The 21,205-nt window shown below is 41.3% G+C and overlaps 1 protein-coding gene across 5 annotated transcripts in view; it reads left to right on the top strand.

Moving 5' to 3' along the window:
- Positions 1–21,205, top strand: part of ARHGAP26 (Rho GTPase activating protein 26) — a 506,434-nt gene that overhangs the window by 483,288 nt on the left and 1,941 nt on the right. For 3 of the 5 annotated variants that reach the window (XM_054694289.1, XM_054694290.1, XM_054694286.1), the window contains 2 exons: positions 7,964–8,239; positions 13,782–13,873. In XM_054694289.1, the coding sequence (XP_054550264.1) occupies positions 7,964–8,239; positions 13,782–13,873 (368 nt within the window). The remainder of the gene's footprint in view (positions 1–7,963; positions 8,240–13,781; positions 13,874–21,205) is intronic. The other 2 variants (XM_054694287.1, XM_054694288.1) reach the window with 2 other exon arrangements.

Raw genomic sequence — 21,205 nt, 5'->3', positions numbered from 1 at the left:
GGTCAAGTGTCACTTTTTCCATATACTCTCCAATTATCCTAGCACCATCAATGGAAGGGTGTTTTTCACTTTTATTGTAAAATAATATAGATTCATGATTTAAAAGTTGAAATCATATAAAGAAATATAAAATTTTAAAGTGAATGAAGTGTCTATGTCTGTGTACCCAGTTCCCTGTTCTCAACTCCCTGAAGCAGTTGCAGTTTCCTGCTTGTAGATTTTGTTTAAGAATACTGCTGCCTAAACATCTCTAGCTTTAGAATTGTGGCTTTAAATTATGCCTTGGAACCATGGAATATTGAATCTAGTAGCACAGTTGCTTTCCTTTTCTTTTTAAGTTACTGTGAATGAATTGTTTTTGCAAGTGCAATGTCTTCATTGTATAGAGATTGATAATTATACTGCACTCGATTTTAGTGAGGAGGCAGTAGCAAAACTTTGTAAATTTACTAAAATTTGTGTGATTAAATAAGTGAATATTATGGTATATAAATTATGTCTCCATTTCAAAAAACACTCAAATGTTTTGAAATAGTAAACGTGACCATAGTGACTTTTTTTTTTCTGCAGTATCTCAAAAAATGCTTTAGTGTTTCCTTACCAATAACTGCATAAACTGAAATTTTTTTAGTTGGAAAAGAGCAATTAATTTTATTAAAAAAAAAACAAAAACACAATTCAGATGTGCCTGAAATATGGCATTGAGGATGTTGAGGTAAAGCACTCACTTTCAACACAAAGTAACACTGCTCTCAGTAAGTGGGTGTGCCATGGAGTACAGTGGAAGCATTTGGCCTGTTTGACCCAACTGGTCCTTTCCGTTGAGGTTTTGTTCCTTTGAGGTTTTATACAGTTGAACAATTGAATTGGAACCATTATATAAGATTCTTTATTTATCATCCAGGGTTTTTCCTTCTACCTAATATTTCTGTATTTTTCTACATGCAAACGTTCAAATTACTAACTTGGGGAAGCTTACAGAAGACACATGCTCTATTTTAAGAGTTGAATTTGTTTAAATCTTGGAATTATTTTTCATGCCTACCACATTCCATCGGAGTTTAAAATTTATTTGAAATTTATACTCAATTTTTTTATTTTTTTATTTTTTTTATGTTTTTTTTTATTAAATAATAAATTTTATTTTTATATTCCCCCATACAACTGCACATGCCCCATTCTGACCCCAATCCCTCCCCTCCCGGCCCCCACCCCCCAAAAAGTGTCTCTGGTTCATAGTTTTTTGTTGATTTTGATTTTCACTTTCTTATAGTTATTCATTTTCCTGGTCCCTTATTTAAGTTTTCTAGATTCCTGCTATGAGTGAGACCATCCGGTATTTTTCTTTTTCTTTTTGGCTTATTTCGCTGAGCATGATCCCTTCCAGCGCCATCCATGTTGCTGCAAATTGCATGTGTTTATCTTTTTTGAATGCTGAGTAATATTCCATGGTATATATGTACCACATCTTCTTGATCCAGTCATCTATTTTTGGGCATTTGGGCTGTTTCCAAAGCTTAGCTATAGTAAATAGTGCTGCTATAAACATAGGGGTGCAGGTGTTCTTTGGAATTGATGTTTCTGTGTCCTTTGGGTAAATACCTAGGAGTGGAATTGCTGGATCATATGGAAGCTCTATGTTTAGTAGGTCCAGAAATCTCCACACAGCTCTCCATAGTGGTTGGACCAGTTTGCACTCCCACCAACAGTGCAGGAGAGTTCCTTTTTCTCCACAACCTCGCCAACATTTGTTGTTGCTAGTTTTTTTAATATGTGCCATTCTCTATACTCAATTTTTTTTAATCTAGAAGACAGAATTTCTGTTCTATAGATTGGTTGAAGTCATTAATCTTAAGACTTTTAAAAATTAGTTAACTATAGGGGGCCTCCCCAGTAGCGCAGCCATTGAGCGCTGGGTTGCGAAGCTGCCCGCAGCCTCTGAAGCACCAGTTTGATCCCCAGCCACTGGAGGAGGGTCCCCCATGGCACGCAGACCTCCCCTGCCGCCCGCTGCTCCCCTCAGCAGTGTACCTTGGTCCCTCTGCCTGCTCTGCTCCCCGCTCTGGCTCTGGTGAATTCTCTCACCCTCCCGCGCTTCTGACTGTACCCAGTGCTTGTATAAATAAATAAATAAATCTTTAAAAAAAAAATTAGTTAACTAGAATTGCTAAGGCTTTGATGGGGTTTCACTGGTCTTTTTAAAATAGCAATCAGGACTCATTGTTCTGATTTAAAATGCATATTAAATTATATTAGATGAGCAGAAGGATATAAATGCTATGTATATTAGAAATATACAATATGTATAATAGAAATGTATTTAGGGACATGTGGATTTAACTAATTATAATTTCTTGTGAAATTAAGAAACACATACTGAAACGTAAGGAGGTTAGAACACTGGGGATTTCTGTATTGTAATACTTCATAGGTAAAGAAATTTTCAACAAATAAAAATTTGTTTTTGTGTCCTTTTCTATGATTCACCACTCACTACCCAGATGAACAGTGTTCTTTATTGCTCTGTTTTCATAGCTTACAGTTTGATTTCTCTTCGATTTTTATGACATCCTAAGTTAAGATGTAAAGAAATATTTTTGAAGGAAGATGAGTTTACTGATCTGTAATTAGATTGAATAGAACTTTATAGGTTTTCATAGAATTTTCTCTTCTCTCTCATTATAAGAGGTAGAGAAAATACAAGCCACCTTGGATTTAATAGTAGGATACCTGTTCTAGACCTAATCGGGAAGAGAGATTGATGAACCGTTAATGTTAGCCTGGGCCAGTGATCCCACAGACCAGCTCTGATCATGACTGACAACCTAGGCTGCAGATTACAGACCACTGCCTGCTCTGTGTAAGAGATTTAAATGCCAGTTTTGTGACTTCTTTACTGCACGCTGCTGGCACAAGTCTCTGGCCTCCTTTGTGTAACTTACCCCTCCTTCTTGGTCCTATCTTGAGAGTCTTAGTCTGCTTCTCCCAGCCTTTCTTGTAGAAACCATACCATTTGACTAGGGGTCTAATGTCTAATGTTACCACGTTCTGATTGTCTCTGTTTCTATCCGTCTGCCTGTCTTTTACCCATATTACTTCGGTAGAATGCCCTTTGGAAAATTAAACATTGCTTTCAGATGAAAACAGAACACAGGAAAGGACTTGTACTTGGTTTTACATTATTGGAAATGCTAAGAAAGAGAAGAGTCCACGGTAACCTTTGTGATCTGAGAAAAGTTAACCTAACTTTTTAAAATGCCACTGTTCCTTTCCTATAGAGCTGTTGTGAGAGGGAATGGGCAGCCCCCATGCACTGTTAGTCAAAATGTAGTTCCCAAAAGCTTTTTGCTAAAAAGCTTTTCTCAGGCCTCCCTGGTGGCACCAGGGGTTAAGTATCAGCACTATGAAGCTATGAAGCCACTGCAGCATGAGTTTGATCCCTGGCCAGGCTGCTGACCCACGTGGTGCAGCAGACCTCTCCTGTCTCACCAACTGCTCTCCTCAGCAGTGTACTTTAGTAGATCCACCTGTTCTGCTCCCCACTCTGTCTCTGGTGAATCCTCTCACCCTCCTGCCCCTCTGGCCTACATCCCAGCTCTTGTATGCATAAATAAAATCTTTAAAAAAAAAAAAAGTTTTGTCCAAAGCAATGAAGTAGTATGAATCAAGATCCTAAATAATAATAATAATAATAATAATAATAATAAACAATTCCTAGCCTTTGACCTACTAACTTAACTTCTAGGAATTTATGCCAAGGAAACAATTGAAGATACAGGCAATGATCCTATACAAGGATGTGAGTTGAAGTACTATTTATTATAGTTAATGGAGGATAATAATCTGAATGTACACAGTAAGAGAATGGTTACATAAATCAAGATATACCGTATAAGAAATATTGTGGCTGCTTTAAAAATAAGATATAGACTACTTAACAGTATCAGAACATGCTTTATTAAATGAAAACAAAACAAAACAGGTTACTATGTATGTAGTTTTATCCCTCCAAAAATGAGGAGAAATATGCTAAGATGGTAATAGTGATCATTAATGGCATAAATTATATTTTAATGCTTTTCTTGCTTGTTGGTATTTTCTAATTTTCTTCAAGATCATCTCTCATTTTGAGTATCAGAACTTAAAAATATTAGCTCTCTTCTTAATGGTCAGCTTATTCTTCATCTTGCACCAGCTTAGGTTTTAATGACCATGGTATGGAGACCATAGAGGGTCGGTCACATCCATGATGGCTTGGGAGGCTGCCGAAGCAGCCCTGTCCACAGCACGCTAGGCATGCCCTGGCTGCTCCACCAGACGTTCCATCATCAAGTGAGTCACCACCGAAGGGTGTCAAGCTGATGATATTGCCACACATGTACTTGAACTATCAGCCACAACCCAGCATGCTGCCAGGTCTTTGAGCCTTATCTTCCTAAACCATGATCTCTCCACTGTCCAGCAAGTGTCAAAGGGACTGACTGGGATTGTGTCACTTCTTTGCAGACACCATGGGCCAGCAAATAAAGCTGATGTGAACCTTCAGTTGAGTCCAAACCATGCTAACATTTAAGCTGTTATTGTTGCTGCTGTAGTTGGGCCTTGATGTAGGGGCCTGGCAGGACTACAGGAACAATTAGGATGAAGATTATGCTGGGGTGTTCAGCTCAGAGAACTCCTAGCAGAACTCTAAAGATCATAGAGAGATTTTGGAGGGTCATCTACTAAAATTGTAGTTATAAAATTATTTTATCCTATCCTAACCTCAATTATTTGTTATCTTTGGCAGCATTAGTGGGAAAAGAGTTTGATAATTTGATATTGGAGGTTTCAGAATCAATAGAGAAATTTACCATTTTTCATATGTCTGTTTTGTTTTGGGTTTTTTAGAGATGACATTTTTATTCTGCTGTTGTCCTTTGTAAGTACCCTATAGGCAGACACTTCTGTTATGAAAGGAGAATGTAAGATTATATATAAAGAACCTTGAGTCATTATCATCATCCCTGGATATTTTTTCCCATACATATATGTTCTCTGAATCACATCAAATCTGAAATACAATGTGCTGTCTGTTTCTTGGAGGAACATTTGTATGTTTATTTTCATTCTGTATACATGTAGACATCAGTCATTATGGTATATAAAAATGCTCAATAAGATTGTTGATAATGAGTTTTATAGATGTGGCACTGAAGCACAAAAGTTGTGATTATTCAGTTTAAAAAAAAAACTATGACAGCACTTTGGCATATGCGTTTTATTGTTATACTAAATCATAATAGTAATAGATTTTAAATTGTAGTCATTGTGCAGCAAATAAATGTTATTGCTATGACTAAAACACAGGCAAACACATGGAATTCTATTAGTTAAAAATTCCAGTTAACACTATGGCAATTAACATGGGGATTGGAGAATAAGTTCTTAACAATAATCATGAATCCCCTGCACTCTGGCCACACCCCACCAGATAATTTCAACCATATACCAGTGGCCTTAGATATCCAAGGTTATGAAAAGCTTTCTGAATCCATATTGTATTCATGGATTATGTTCCCAAATGTGCCTTTTGCCAAAGGCATAATTCTTGGTACTGATGAGCTAGCAAGCTGGAGGTGTTTCTTACTTATAAAAGCCACTAAAAAAGAACTGAAAACAAACTTGAAGACTTTAATTGTCCTGTGGTGACCACTGACCAGAGGAACAGATGGTCCAGGCCTCTGTCTGCTCTGTAGAGCCTCCAAATTGTGCTTCAAGTCATCCCTGGTCAGAGATCAGGCTCTTGTGCTAGACTGCAGTTTGGAAGTCATCACCAAACCTTGTTTGTTAGGTCATTATCTAGTGAACTGAGAATGTAACACCTTTCTTACCTACTACAGCTATGCAAGAAACAGAAAAGCACACTGTCCCAGAACTTGACGCAGAGTCAAGTAGGTGCAAATATTAAACCAAGGAAAGTAACTTGCCCCTCAGCTGATGAATCTTACTATCTTATATTACAGTTGTTTTTCAGTCTTTCCCTACTTGTCAAATACATCTTAAACTTTTGAAGTCAGGAACCTCGGCAAATGCTATGTTGTATTCCATTTACTGTCTTGATCCTACTGGTACTCAGTAAGTAGTCTTTATTGGACTAATTGAGAAGGAAAAAAAGTCATACTTGTTGAATTTAATTTCTATTATGTGAATTTTACCCACTGTATGAATCTCCTAGACAGAAGACCAGAGGCAGGATATTGGGGATTTTTCTTGGAATTTGCAGTGTGTTTACTCTTTCTAGCTGGCTTTTCATTTTTCCTTGCAAATGTGGTAGGCATCTAAAGGACTGAAAAATCAGTGGTTAAGAAGGCCTTTGGTGCTATGGCTGGGCTACTAAAGAAGCTTGATGAAGTAAGAGGAACAAAGTAAGTCCTGCTACCCCAGAGGTAGCAAGAGTCCTGGGCCTGCATGCTTGAACATGGCTCTGTCACAGATTGGGAATTATAGTAGTGCCACTTTGCTTGTTAGATGAGTTAAATGAGATTCATTGATATACTCACTCATTTTTTATTGAATACTTACAAATACTTAGGATTTGGAGATATGGGAGTAAAGAAAACGGTTAAAAATTCCTACTCTCATGGAACCCGTATTCTAGAAAACACAGTATACATAATGGAATTTAACAAATGGTTTATTTAATTACTCTAGGATAGGGATATCTGATGAACTCACACAGAAATTTTACTTTGTATTTCCCTAGGAATTTATGTTACAAGCATAGGTAGTTTTGTATATTATTGATACTTACTATTATCAGTTCATTAGTGAGTCTCATGTCTGAATTGAGAATGCCCCATGAAGTAGGACATTTATGTGTTCCTGCAACATCCTGCTATGTTTAGAAAACCTATTCTCCTGGAGTGGAATTGCTGTCATTTTCTCCCCTATAAAGTTCTTGAACCAAACAATCTAGCAGTCGACCGAGACTCAGGACTGCAGATGGTGTGGCTGGGTGATTTCCATGTTGTTTTCCCCATCATTGGTGTTTGCACTATCTATGACTTAATGTGATTTCACAGAGTTTCTGAGATGTTTGTTTGTTTGTGTAATTTGTGTGAATAAGTCAAAGGACTAGCATGACCAGTTAAAATCCACAAACCATACTTTAGTGAGTAATTTCAACGTTTCCGCTCCAAACTTTTGATCAGCCACCCATCAAAGAACAAAATAGACAGATTTAAGGTTTCAATTCCTCATTTTTTTCACCCCTTTCTCGCTGGGGCTTTCTTTTTGAGCATCAAAATGCCAAAGTCCATGAAAAGAGAAAGGGCAGGCCTGGAAAGCAAACCTCAGAGGAATGCACACTATCTGTAATTGCATGCCCTCTCCTGAGAGGTGTGTGTCCAGACCCATCCTGCCTTTGCTATCATTTTTCTACTGTAGTACTTTGGGTCTCCAATGGCACACAGCCCATTTAGTTAAAAATGTAAACAGGAAATTATTTTCTGGCTGAATGGCTTGTGTGGCCCAAAAAACTGGCCATTTTTGCTGAGCCACAACTTAAAAACACTCACATGGCAGTGGAAGCTGAAGACTAGTTATAAGCTGGCCCTGCCTTGGTCAGCGTCTGTTGATATGGATACCTGTGTGGGCTCTCCTGAACGTGGGGTCAGGGTATTTTTTCCCTCATGGCCAAAGGTTCAACAGACATGATTGAAGAGTTTTTCTCACCTAGAAAGCAGTTGTTCTGCAAGGCCAAGATACACTTTCATGCTCCAAGGAATTACAGAGCAGGCATTACTTGGAAGTCACAGAGGTTTGGTCTGGGGAAGTGTGACTTGGCACTGACAACATATCCTGGGTTTCAGTGCTCCTCGTCTATTCCAGCTCCCCATCATTTGGCCTCTCATGAACCTCCTGTGCTCCTGGTGTGGTTACCCTATGTGCTGATGAGTTTTCTGGTTGTTATGTCTTGCAGCCCCCCGAATCCAAGCCCAACTTCACCCCTCTCGCCATCTTGGCCCATGTTCTCGGCGCCATCCAGCCCTATGCCCACCTCATCCACGTCAAGCGACTCATCCCCCATCAGGTCTGTTGCAGGGTTTGTTTGGTTTTCTGTTGCTGCCGTTGTTCTCTCATTGGCTTGGTCCTTTCTTCATGCAGTGTTCAGCCTGCTCGTCAACTTTGTTCCCTGCCATCCAAACCTGCACTTGCTTTTTGACAGGCCAGAAGAAGCGGTTCATGAAGACTCCAGGTAAAATCACGGATGATGACCAATCTGTTCCTGTTTATCAGAGGTGGGCAGGGACATGAGGGGTCCAGTCCCTGTCCTCTTATGGCTCCAGCCTAAGAGACCAAAGCCAGGAGGAACTGTTTGCATTAACCAATGTGGCATTTTCCAGGCCCTTCTATATCCTTCCTTCCGTTTCTGAATTAATGTGTGAGGCCTGAAGTTTGGAGAAAGAGCACCACCTGAGGAGGCTCTTATTTTTGTCACTCTGTCAAGTATGGGGCCCTTTTGCTTTGGTATAAGATAATAATCAGAGAAAACAGCACTGAGACATGTGCTGGCCTTTTCTTCTCTCATTTTTTACCAGGTAGCATCAGGCAATGTTTATTTGTTGGGCTGAGCTATTGCCCATGAGCACTAAAACCTAGTTGCAAAGGTCAGGCCAATGAAAGAGACAAATATAACAGAATAAAGGATTGAGATACAAAGTGATGTCTCTTTAAATTATTCATGGCTGCCTCCTTGCTCTGCTTACACAGGAATCATCAGAGCTCCCAGCCTGTTTCTCTCTCTTGGTGTCATGAACCCTTAGCTGTCATGGGACCAGGCAATGCCTCTTTCTGAGGTTGAGCAGCTTAACCTAGTTCCCTTTCCTGATGACCCTGCTGTAGTTTTCCCAACTTTGGTGACATCCATACTTAATTCTTAACATTTGAGCTCTTTGAAGAAAAGATACTGCTTAAATCCAGGAAAAGAATTAATAAAATTCCTGTAGAAACACTCTGCTATGTAGGTCCCAAGTATGTATATCTCTCAAACTTAGTCTTTGCTTTCAACCAAAATGTAGATGCTGACTATAAGAATTATAAGCATTTGGGGGCCCTGGCAGTATTTTCTCATCCATCTTTTTCTCATAGCTGTTATTTTTTTCTTAGGGGTGGGTTTAGCAAAGAGGCTTAAATAATTTATAAAGGTGAGTTTAACTTTTAAGAAAGAAAATGTCATTTTGTTTATATATACACATATATACTACAATAGTAGTTTATATATAAATTATATATATAAAAGTTATCTATGTATTTATATATATAACTTCATTCTCCTCAAGGCACTTTCATATCTATCATTTCATTCTATCCTCATAAGAATGAGAAGAGAAATGTCCTATTATGAAGAAAGAAAACTAAGGCACAGACAGGTGACTTGTACATGGTCACATGACTAAATGAGAGCCAATCCAGATTTCAGGACTTCTTGTCCTCAACCCAGCACTCTTTTCTCCAAACATATGGGTGATCCCAAAGTTAACTTGCTAGCAACTCCTAGCCTAGCCCTACTCCTAGCCTAGCAACTCCTAACTCCAAAGCCTAGCCTGCTGTACAATAGATAGGGCCGGGGTTGTTCCAATTAGATAACTGGTTTGGCCAAATGAGGATCTGAAGCTGGGCAAATTGCAGGAGTTAGAGACCGTGCCTTCCAAATGCCTCATTCATTCATAAAAGAGACTTGAGCATTAAGGAATGTAGCTACTTCTTTTTGATCAAAAAAGGAGTGACATGTACAAAATATTGGTCTCTTTGACAGAGAGGGTTGTAGGGGGACTCAAAAGAGTACATTTCAGCTAAAGAAAAGTAGAGTACATCTCTGCTTTGAGGGAATTCACTTTTTGTGTGTCTGAGCTTTGCTGCTCTATTGCCTGTCCACTCCACTCTTCAGAAAGCTCCACTTTCCAGAATATTTCCAGGTTTGTTTGGTGTTTTTTTTTTTTTTTTTTTTTTTTTTTTGTGGGAGGGTCATCTTTTTCCATCTCCCAAAGTATTCCCAGGTTGGGAGAGGACAATGATAACAAAATCTGGCTAAGTGGTATGTTGGGGTCCTAGTTACTCAGTATTGCCCACTCTGACCATTGTTGAAATAGCACTATTTGGAAGATACTGTTCAAGCAACTGCCATTTTGCAATAGGCAAGGCAGAGTAGGCTTGGAATTGGCTATCACTTAACTAAATATGTATGCCAGGTAAGCACAGATAGGGCAACTGCTGGAGAGCTAGCCCATGAGAGGGCAAAAATCATATAACTGCTGTTAAAGTTATAGCCAAGTGGGAGGCACATACCTGTTATTCATATCCAGTGGGACATTTATCCAAATTTGCATTCAGAAAATGATACTTCATATTTCCTTCCCTGGCCAGAACTTTTAAAAATAAATTCTTAATTAAACCTAATTAATGGTCTCATGAACTTCTGCATAATGTCTCCTCTGCAAACGCCTTCTTCTCCCCTTTTCCAAGCATTTTTAATGCTTTCAGTTTCAGCTCAGTAACGAAGGTTCCTTTTGCAGCATAGCAGAGCAAGTGTACTGGAGGAGGATTCCCTGCACATTTCCCTTTCCTTGAAAAGGAACCTGTCCCAAACCTATAACTTGCATTTGTGCAGGGTCCCTTAAAAACGGCATCTAAAATGATTGGCCGTTACATCCCATCAGTCTATCTGACCCCACCTCCCTGCAGCTCTGTACAGTGGAAAGTGGGTGGGTCATCATTTTTGCAAGGCTTGCAAGGGCATTTGAGGGAAACTCCTCTGAGTGCTTTCCTGGCCTGTTGCCATGCTCAGAGGCGAAAATTGAAAATGAACTAGCAGAAGGTTCCAAACTTCTCCATGCCCTTGAAGGCCCCACTGAGGTCTGAAGGGCGCTGTCACAGGAGCAGACGAAAGCACCCTTGGTTCCCTGTGTCCAGTGCTTCCAGTGCCAAGATGCACTGCGGAAAACAGAGAGATGGGGAGCAAAGGAACCAGAGATGGTTGGTGGGGATTTCTTTTTTTTTTTTAAATCAGAGCCAAAGCCTACAAACATAGCTCTGTGCCCACAGAATCTGTTTTGATATGAACCCTACCTAAAGCAAACTGCTCGAGGCTTTTGAGAAGTACGGTTGGCACAGGATACTCAGCTCATTGGGCTGACCAATTTAAAAAGATAAGACCTTCCCGTGGGTATAGTTGCCAGATTTTGCAAGTAAAATAGAAAACAAAATACCTGGATAAATTTGAATTGTGGATAAACAAGTCACTTTTTTTTTAGTGTAAGTATGTCCCAGGCAATATTGGGGACATACTTACACTAACAAAAGTACACATCATTGACCTGAAATTTAAATTTTAATAAGTTTCAATCAAGACTTGATGTCTTATATTATTTTATTTGTCAATGCTGGTCCTGGGACTCAGAAGTGACCATTCCTTTTAGAAGCCTCTGCTTCTGTTATCTCTCCCATTTGGAGGCACATCCCAAAGGGGTTGGGAGGAAGACTCGAGGGAAAAGACCCTTTCATAGATACAGTTGCCTGCTCTTTTGAGAGGTAAGCAAGAGGGCTCGTTCCTGATCTTTGTTTTTATTTTTAATATACTATTTTATTATCACTTCATTATCTAATTCCCAAATTCTGATGTTAGTGGACATTTATTCCTCTTGTTGCACCTGTCACGGCTTCCTCTGCTTTCTTCCTGCCAGGTACCCCAGTTGGTTTCCCTAGCTTGCCCCTGTATAGCCCCATTCCCTTTATCTAATGAGATTAATAAGTAACCTCTATGAAAATCCAGCTGGAGGAGCCTTGCCTTGGAAGACTTTTCCCTCGCCTTTTATTTCTCCTCCCCAGTCTCTTTGCTCTTTACTCACCTGCTCTGCCCTGATCTCAGGGGACAGTGACCCTGCTACAGAACCTGGAAGACCATGCTTGGTTCTCTTTCCACTTCCTTTGTCATGACCGAATCTTTGTACCTGCTGATCATTTTTTTGACAGTTTTAGCACTTTTCACAACTAAGTGACTCCTCTTTACTCCCCTCTCCCTCAAAAAAAAAAAAACAAAACTTTTTTTTGCCCTCCCTGAAAGTTGCACATTGGATGTTTGACCATTGCTGACCAACTCACAATTCAGCTAGATCACAGAATGTGCCCCTTGTCCTGAATTCTACTTTATACTAATGGGACAAAAAGAGCAGTTTTCTAGTAGGAGCCAATGAATTTTAAAGGTTCACTTTACATTCATGGCCAGTGGGCCCACCTCATTTTCTCCCAGTGACCCAGTTTTCTCCCATCTGGCCACCATCATCTCGTGGCTACTGGAGAACAACAGTGAAACTGCACCCTAGCCACAAATTCTGTGTCATCATTTACTCTGATCATCCTGCCAACAGATCTTTGAAGTCATTTTTTCCTTCAGTTTTCCTAGAGTGAAGATTGGAAGTTTTTTACCTGGCCCTGCTATAGATTTCTCTCTGCCCATCGCTCCCTTTCCCAAGGGGAAGCTGGAATTAATGGCCTGGTGCCAGTTGCGTAATGACCCAGACTCCTGCCCTTTCAGGTCCTGTCTAGATTTACCTGAAACCAGACTATTCCCCACAAAAATCTCATTCAACCACTAGAAATGAGTGTGCCCTGGGAGGTTCAGCATCACTGATTCCTTGAGACTCTCCATTAGTGAAATGACGGTAAAGTAAACAACATATATCCTTTGAATAATTGCCTATCCCAGATGACCTACTTGGTCTTTTTTTCATTCTACCCTTGAGCCCCTAAATATGCTTCCTCAGATGGCTTGGAGAAAGAGGGAAATTGCTTTTGGCAAATTTCCGAATCTCCATATGGCCCACAAAGTCTAAAATATTTGCTGTCTGGCCCTTTACTGAAAGAGTTTGCCAATCCCTACTCTAGAACAATAGCTGTGAATTTTGGTTGCATGTTAGAGTCACTTGGAGAGCTTATTAAAAATGCTCATGCTTATATCTGCAAATCTGGGTAGAACCCAGACATCTACATTTTTTGAAAGCCCTCCAGGGGATCCTGATGTACAGTTAAGAATTGTTATCAACATTCATTGGATGGGAGAAGAGAAAAAAGAGTTGTGTCCCCTCCCTCTTTCCTCCTCCTCTCTTTTTCCTTCTCCCCACGATCCCCACACTCCCCACACATGTGCACATACGTGCACACGCACACCTTGTCTATTCCCTGCCCTACCCTGGGGGTCTGGGAGTTTCAGCTCTGGAATCCTGCTCTACCAGCCCAATGAGAAATAAGTAACATCTGGAAGAGCTAATGTCAGCCCATGGCCTGAAGTAGAAACCTGGCTTTGCTAGAATTTCTCCTTTTTGTCTCACTGAGCATTGCCAACTTTCAACCGAGTCTGTTGGGAGTGTTCTCCACGGCAACTTGGAAGTTCTTTCCTACCCCCACCTTCCTCCACCCCAACTACTCCTTCAAAAGTGGGGCCCAGCCTGCCTTCCCACTGTCCAGCTGTTGTAACTCCTAGGTAAAATTTTGAGATGGCACAAGGTGACCCTATCAGAAGTGTGGTTTCTCAGGACTTTTGGATTTTCTCTTACTATTTCTCTTTTTCTCCTGTGACCTTTGCAACTTTTTACCTCATGTTTTGCCATCTGGCTGCCTTGTCAGGCTCTTCCCACAAGAGAGGGCTAGATGGCTTGCAGGGAAGGGAAGGAAAAGAGATTAAATATCTGGGGCTTTCAGAAACATTTTAAAAAATGGCTAAATAGACTCCTGTTTTCAAACAGCACACCGTTCCGGAAGGCCAAAGCCTTGTATGCCTGCAAAGCTGAACACGACTCAGAACTCTCATTCACAGCAGGCACAGTCTTCGATAATGGTGAGTTTCTTATCCCCACCAGAGATATGGGGAAGAAAAACAAATAAATACTGAAGTTTTCAAAGTCCCTCTCTAAGGAAAATCTCAATAGAACAGGTAAGACCGAAAAGGAGTGTGTGCTTGTGTGTCTTTTCCCAAAGAAGAGGAGAGTACGGGACTTCAAGAAAAACTATCAGGAGTGGACACATGCAGTCCACTCGTGGCTCTGGGAGAAGCAGTCTTATCAAGCTGCTGTGGATTGAGAGACTGTACCCGCAAAGGCTTAGCCCTGCACCAACAGTGGCTTTGAGTCTCAGGGCTGGAGTGCAGACAAAGGAATGGAGAACAGGAACCCAGTAAGTGTTTTAAGTGGCTCAGTGTGGAGATTAAGACCATGAGTTTCAAGCCTTTTTCTCTTGGGTTTGGTGGTATTCATTGTCCATGGCAGGTGAGGCCAGTTTCTAAGATGATAGGACATTGGGCGAGTTTTGGACCAGTAGGCCTCACTGTGTCTCTGCTTGTTCTCTCCCTGATTTCTGGATCATAGAGTAGACTGCCCTAGAGTCAAACCTCCCTGCAAACCAACAGCTGTCCTGGTTGGGATCCTGGAATGAAATTGGATCCTTTGCACCTGCTTCGTAGGACTAGAAACTAGTACTTAATTGATACACCATTCTTTGTTTTCCTCCCTTTAAAAGAAAGTAGTGTCTTTTTTTTTTAAGATTTATTTATTTATGCATACAAGAACTGGGATACAGGCCAGAGGTGTGAGGGGGTGAAAGGATTCACCAGAGACAGAGTGGAGAGCAGAACAGGCAGATTGACTGAGATACACTGCTGAGGAGACCAGCGGGTGAGACAGAAGAGGTCTGCTGCGCCATGTGGGTTGTTCCCTGGCCAGCTAGGGATCGAATTTGTGCTGTAGTGGCTGTGGATAGCTTCATAGTGCTGCATCTTAACCCCTTGCGCCACCAGTGAGGCCCTGGTAGTATCATTTTAAATGAGAATTGATGTCATCATTTGTCATAACTTATAATTTACCTAAGAGAAAAATCAGAACACTGATTTTTACAGCTGAGTTTTTCCCCAGATGAAGTTCTCCATTGGGGCTGATCTTTCTGGATCCCTGGGTGAGAGAGTCTGTTTGTTTTTCTCAAAGGAGGAAACAAAAAGTAGGTGCCTGGTATTAGGAACTAGATATTTTCTCTGACATTTCTAGACCTGTGGTGGGGTGGGGCAGTTTCCGGGAAGAGGTCCGTGCACATGCCTGGTGCCCTAGGACTCCCCATCTTCCAGGGAAGCCAAGACTCCCACATAGCACTGCAGACCATGAACTCTGGATTCAGCACAGGTATTGGCTTGACCACTGACACCTATGCAACTTCAAGCAGTAACTTAATTTCTCCATGCCTCACTTCTCTCCTCTATCATAAAAAAGTGTTTAACAGAGTTGTTTAGAAATTTGATAGTATACTTCACAATAAGGTAATACTCAACACATAGTAAGCTTTCAGTATGTTTTTGTTGTTATGATCATCATTGTCATCATTACATCTATCATAGTAAAAGACCCTGTTATTCTCATAGTTCACAGTGACAGTTTTCCCTTTTTAGATAATCTGGGTCTGACTCTTCGCTAGTAGTAGCTGCTGCACTTTGACACCCTGGTTCCAAGTTATCTGAAAAGGCCTCAAGTTCCAAACCAGAGCAGAGACAGGCTCCTGGGCACCAGACTTGACTACATGCACTTGGAAAGGGGCTTCTCCTCTGCTTACTCAGCATGGCAGACACAGTAATTAGGCTTGGGTAGGCAGAAAGGGAAACAGTTCACAGACCACCTGGTCACACTGGACCCTGAGCCTTCTAAGCCCACAGAGCTTGAGGTGAGCCTGTAACTGCCGGTGATCTGAGGGTCTTAGTTCTTTTTTATGGATCTCAAAGCCCAAAGCAAAATGCTTAAACTTTGGCTCCTTTAACTTTCCTTTGCTCCCTTTACAAAGCAAGGCATACATCAGTCAGCTCAGATGCCTTGCCTTCTGTCCACAGCTGGAGCTTTCAGGCCCAGCTAGAATGCTAGTGAAGTGGGGCTGCTGGAGACTGTCCAGAACACCCTATTTAGGCCCAAGTATGGGGGGCGGTCACAGCTCAGCCATAACATGGGGCTTTCACAACAGATAAATCAGAGTGGGCTGCACAGACTTCTGTGTTCTGCTCTGGCAACAGGGAGGGGCATCTGCCTAGAGAGATATTTGAAAGAACACTGTTTAAATATCTTTCCTCTCAATCCCAATTCACTGCTTACATAAGCAAGGGACTGCCTTATTTCTATCAGCTGTTAACTCTGATAATACAAAGGCCCCCTCTGCCATCCCAGAGGCAGAATAGGTTTCTAAGCTCTCAAGTCCTCCTCCTCTTCTTGAATGTAGCCTCCTTTTAATTTTAAAAACAGATTGAGATATTCACATACCACACAACTCAAATCCACAACTCAGTGTTTTTTGCTACATTCAGTTATGCAACCACCACCACTGTCCAGCTCCAGAATCTTTATCATCCCCCAAAGAAATCCATACCCTTTAGTAGTTGTGTCCTATTTGCCTCAGCCTTGCTGCACCCAGTCTAGACAAACACTATCCCTATAAATTTGACTGCTCTGGATATTTCAGATAAATGGAATCATCTAGTATGTTATACTTGTAAGTGGTTTCTTTCACTTAGCATGATATTTTTATGTTCATCCATGTAATATCTTATGTCAGAACTCCATTTCCTTTTATGGCTGTATACTATTCCATTGTATGGATAGACTATGTTTTGTTTATCCATTCACCAGTTGATGGGACATTTTGATTATTTCCACTTTTTAACTCTTATGGATAATGCTGTTATAAGCCTTCTTGTATAAGTTCTTGTGAGAACATATGTCTTCAGTTCTTTTGGCACTATATCTAGAAGCAGGATTGCTGGGTCATACAGTAACTCTGAATGACTATTTAAGGAACTGCCAAACTGTTTTACAGAAAGGTCACACCATTTGACATTTCCCCAGTTAAGTCTGTTTTGAAGTTGTTTTATAGCTAACCAACAAAAGAAAAGATACCTGGCTGGTTTTTAACTGCCAGGGCCTTTCTTTCCCTACAGGGTGCTGTGCTTGGTGGATCAGGTTCTTTGACTGTTCCTACCCCACAACTTAGTTATCGTCATAAATCCCTTAATGACAAATGGGGTTGGGGTTAACGAGTCAGAGGCCTTGGCAGAGTTCATTGACACTAGTTTGTTTTTAACCAGCAATGCCCATGACCTTTCAGATTCCCTGAAGATCAAAAGGCCAAATTAAACCCCAAAGAAAACACCTCTCAGTGTTGACTGAACTGCAGTCGAAAAAGAATCTTACAAAATGTTACTCTACTTTTTACATCGATTTGGATAATAATATTATGTTCAATTTTCAGAAAATGCTGTATTTCCTATTTTCTTCTTCTCTTTGCTTCCATAGGATAAATCAGGCATTAAAGGGGAAAAAACTATAATCCCGTTGGGCAGGGAGATCTTTTTCCTTGTTCTATCTCTGTGATGTTATTGCTGGAGATACTAGGTAGGGACAGATATTTGATTGGGATGCTCTGTAACTGTTGGGTTTGGAATGTGTGTGTATTGTCTTTTTCAAGATCAAAAAGAATGAATAAGGAGAAAGGGAGGGGCAGATTGAGGGCAAAGTCTGTTGTTTCACAGTGAATAGCCCCCAAGTCTCTGGATTCCAGGGGCCTGTGCTGCGAATCTGGCATGGCTGCCCAGTTCTAGCTTTTGGACTTTGTGGAGTGGGGGATAGATGTGCAATACTTGGAAATAACTTCAGTATCATTTCTTGCCAAACTACTAGGAAACTATCCACTCTATCACGAGCACCTGGAAAGAGAAATAGCTAGTGTTCTCAGGAACATTAGTCATCTTAAGCAACATGATTAGTGATACCTGGAAAATTCACATGGCATTCAGTAAAATTGGGTTCTTGGGATACTTTCACCAAGATTTGAGATGGACTGGATCCATTCATACTCAGGGTACAGGGTGTGGCATGTGTGCAGGACAGGTAGCCCCAAGTTTCCTTTGCTGGTAGTAAAAATCCTCACCAGAGGGTCACCACTCCATGGCTGCTCAGGCCCTGGGGGTATGTCGAGTTCCTCAGTGGAGTCTTTCAGCCTCCCCAGCCTCCCTTAATCCGTACTGCCAAAGCCAAGCCCACTGCTGCTTCCAGCTCTCACTTGGATATTCCTACCAGCTGCCTAACTGGTCTGGCTGCTTCCAGTCTTGCCTCCATAACCCATTCTCTGCCAGAAGCTAGAGTGAACTCTGAAAAATGAAAATCATATCATGTTATTTTCCTGCCCTCTTGCCTCCTCTCACCCCCACTCGACACACTGCAGCCTTCTTCACTTTCTCGTAGAAGACTGGCAAACTGTGACCTGCTGGGCAAATCCAGCTAGTGCCTATTTCATAAGTAAAGCTTTATCAGGACACAACCACCCATGCCTTTTTGTTTACATATGATCTGTGGCACAATAATGGCAGAGTTGAGAGAGGGATACAGGTGCCATCTGGCTCTTTAAGAATAATTTGCAGACACTATTTTAAAATCAGCAAAGCTTTCCCCCATCTTAGGGCCTTTTCACTTGCACTAGCTACTGCCCAGCTGGCTCCTTTGGATCATTTATACATATCCCTATCCCAGTCTCTTTCTCTCCCCTCATCACTACCTAAAATTATGTGCATATTTGATAGGTTGTCCCTCCCTGAGAGCAGAATCATATCTGCTGCCTCTGTGCTGTGTGTGAGGACCTAGCACAGTGTCTGCCACATGGAAGCTATTTAGTATATGTTTGTTAAATGACTAAATGCATTCAGCTGCTCAGGGATCAGCCCCTCTTCCAGCCAGTGCTTCTTCCCCTTGGGACAGCCAGCCATTACAGATCTCAATCACACACTTGCTCCTTGTCCACAGTGAGCAAGAGAGCTTGAGTTGTGTGTGCAGAGGTGGTTGATGTAGATATGCATGAAGCTGAGAAAAAGTGGTTGGCAGGAAGCACACCCATGTCAGCAGCAGCTTATATTTATTATATGCTTGCTGGACTGGAGAGATGCCCAGGCAACTCGCTGCAACACCTTGTGTATTTATATAGCTCAGTGGACACTGGTCCAATTCAGAAGGTTGGACATTGGTGCAATTCAGTCTAACAAGCCCTTCTGATCATCTTCAATGTCTAGAACTCCGGGATAGGCAATAGCTAGTAGTGTTAAGGCCACAGACCTTGGGGTCAGATGTCCTTAGTTCAGCTCCACCTCCATCATCTACCAGCTGTGCAATTTGGGGCAAGATACTTAACCTCTCTGAGCCTCAATTTCTTATGGGTGAAATGAGGGTAATAGAGAACCAACTACACAGTCATCTTGACGATTAAAGGAGGTGATGTAGGCAAAGCACTTAGCAAAGGGCCTGCTGCTTAGTATTTTCTCAACATGCATATCATGATTCCAATCATCAAAGATTGCATTCTCTGGTTGAATAGAAGCATAATGTAGAGGAAAAGGGCTTTGTCTGTTGAGCTAAACAGCCTGGGTTCAAATTCTGATTCTATCATTGTGACCCTGAAACATTTAATTTACCTCTCTGAGCCTTCTTTGTCTCATTTGTAAAATAGGGATAAGAGTAGTACAAGCTGGGATACTTAGGATCAAATGTGTCAGCATAGACTTAAAGCTCAGAGCCCATCACTGTTTCCCAGTCACCATTTCTAGGTGTTAGCTTCTATCATAATTCACCAGGCAGAGGAAGCCATTGCAGAGTGTTGAGTGATACAAACTAAAAGGGACTGAAAATACTACCTGGGAAGGAATGCTTAATTTGCACAGCGTTAATAAGACCCTTGAACAATATGTGAAATGTACTGTGAGTATTCCAGGAGTCTGGGTGAAGGGAGGGAACAGGAGGCTGGGATTCGATGATGATATTTATGGAGCTGGGCTTCAGCTAATCTTTGAAGTGTGAGGAAAGGAAACAGAAGATAACAGAAAGCAGGGGGGCATGTGTGCTGCCTCCTTCCTCCATCAGTTAAGGAAAATTTGCATTTTCATTCTTATTACCACATCATTACAGAGGCACAGAAAAGTTATAACTCTTTAAGTTTTTGTAAACAAGTTAAAATACAGATCCCTGGGCCTCTCGCCTAGACATTCTACCTTAGTTAATGTACTCCGGGCACTCTGGTATCTCAACATCCATGTGACTCCAATGTCATGGTCAGGGCCCATGCCCTGGTGAAGCATGCCTGCAAGAATGCGGTGAGCCAGCAGCCTGATCCAGTGGCTTCCTGGATCATTGCTTCCTGCCCCTCCTGTCATATATATCTCTTGTTCTCCAGTTTGGGGAGCCTCCTTTCTCCCCTCTGATTCTCCTCTTAGTCTGCAAATTGGATTTCTAATCTTTGTAGGTGTCACCACCTCAGCACCTGAGCTGGCCAGGAAGGTAGATTGAAAGAGGTGGACTCAGAGCATCCAGTGGACTTTTGCTATACAGTGTGAGGGGTATTTTTTTCTTCTTCTTCATTCTTTCTAGGTCTTTTTGGGGAGTGATTTTGATTTGTTTGTTTTTGGTTAGGAACATGACATGTGAGGTTTCCTGAAGATTAGGGGGCTGTTGAGAATCTTACACAGATTTTCCCAAGAGAGTCTTGTTGACCAGTCCAAGTGGTTGGTCAAGTGATAGAGTATCTACTAACCAACCTATACTGAGCAGTTCCTGTGTCCTGGCTCTGCTGAGTGCATTTTCCTCATCACCAGAATCCACCAAGGGGAAGAGAGTTTTATTATCCCTACAGAAATGGAAATGATCTTGAGAACATCTACTGGATGGATGGGGAAAGGTATGGGTATTTGGATGCTAGTATTTTAGGGGCAGGTTGGGAAAGCTTGGCCATTGGAAAGACCAGGTTGCTTTTAGATGTGTTTTGCTCTTCCATGGTATTTCTCTCTCAGAACTCTTGCATGGATGTTATGAATCCAAAAGTACCCTCATTACTTTTATTTATTCTTAAAGCCTAGTGACAAGAAATTATGCAAGCATTTTGGAGGCCAGTCACATGATGTTTGACCTTGTCTTTTCCTAAAGAAGAATGGAAGATCTAGACATGGTGGACGTTGTTCTGTTCACCTCAATGTGTGTCCTTTTGCTGCTTCCCTATTTGCTTCCTCTGGTTTCTATTCTTGCTTCTTTCCCTACAAACTGAAACTAGAGTTATATAGTAGTGTTGGAGGCGGAAATGCTTTTCTAAAATAAGCTCAGGAAGTCACTTAATTAGC

The sequence above is a fragment of the Talpa occidentalis genome, unplaced genomic scaffold (genome assembly GCF_014898055.3).
Source record: "Talpa occidentalis isolate TD23 unplaced genomic scaffold, MPIMG_talOcc4v2.1 talOcc4.13, whole genome shotgun sequence".
NCBI lineage: Eukaryota > Metazoa > Chordata > Mammalia > Eulipotyphla > Talpidae > Talpa > Talpa occidentalis.
This window is presented reverse-complemented; position numbering and strand designations above follow the sequence as displayed.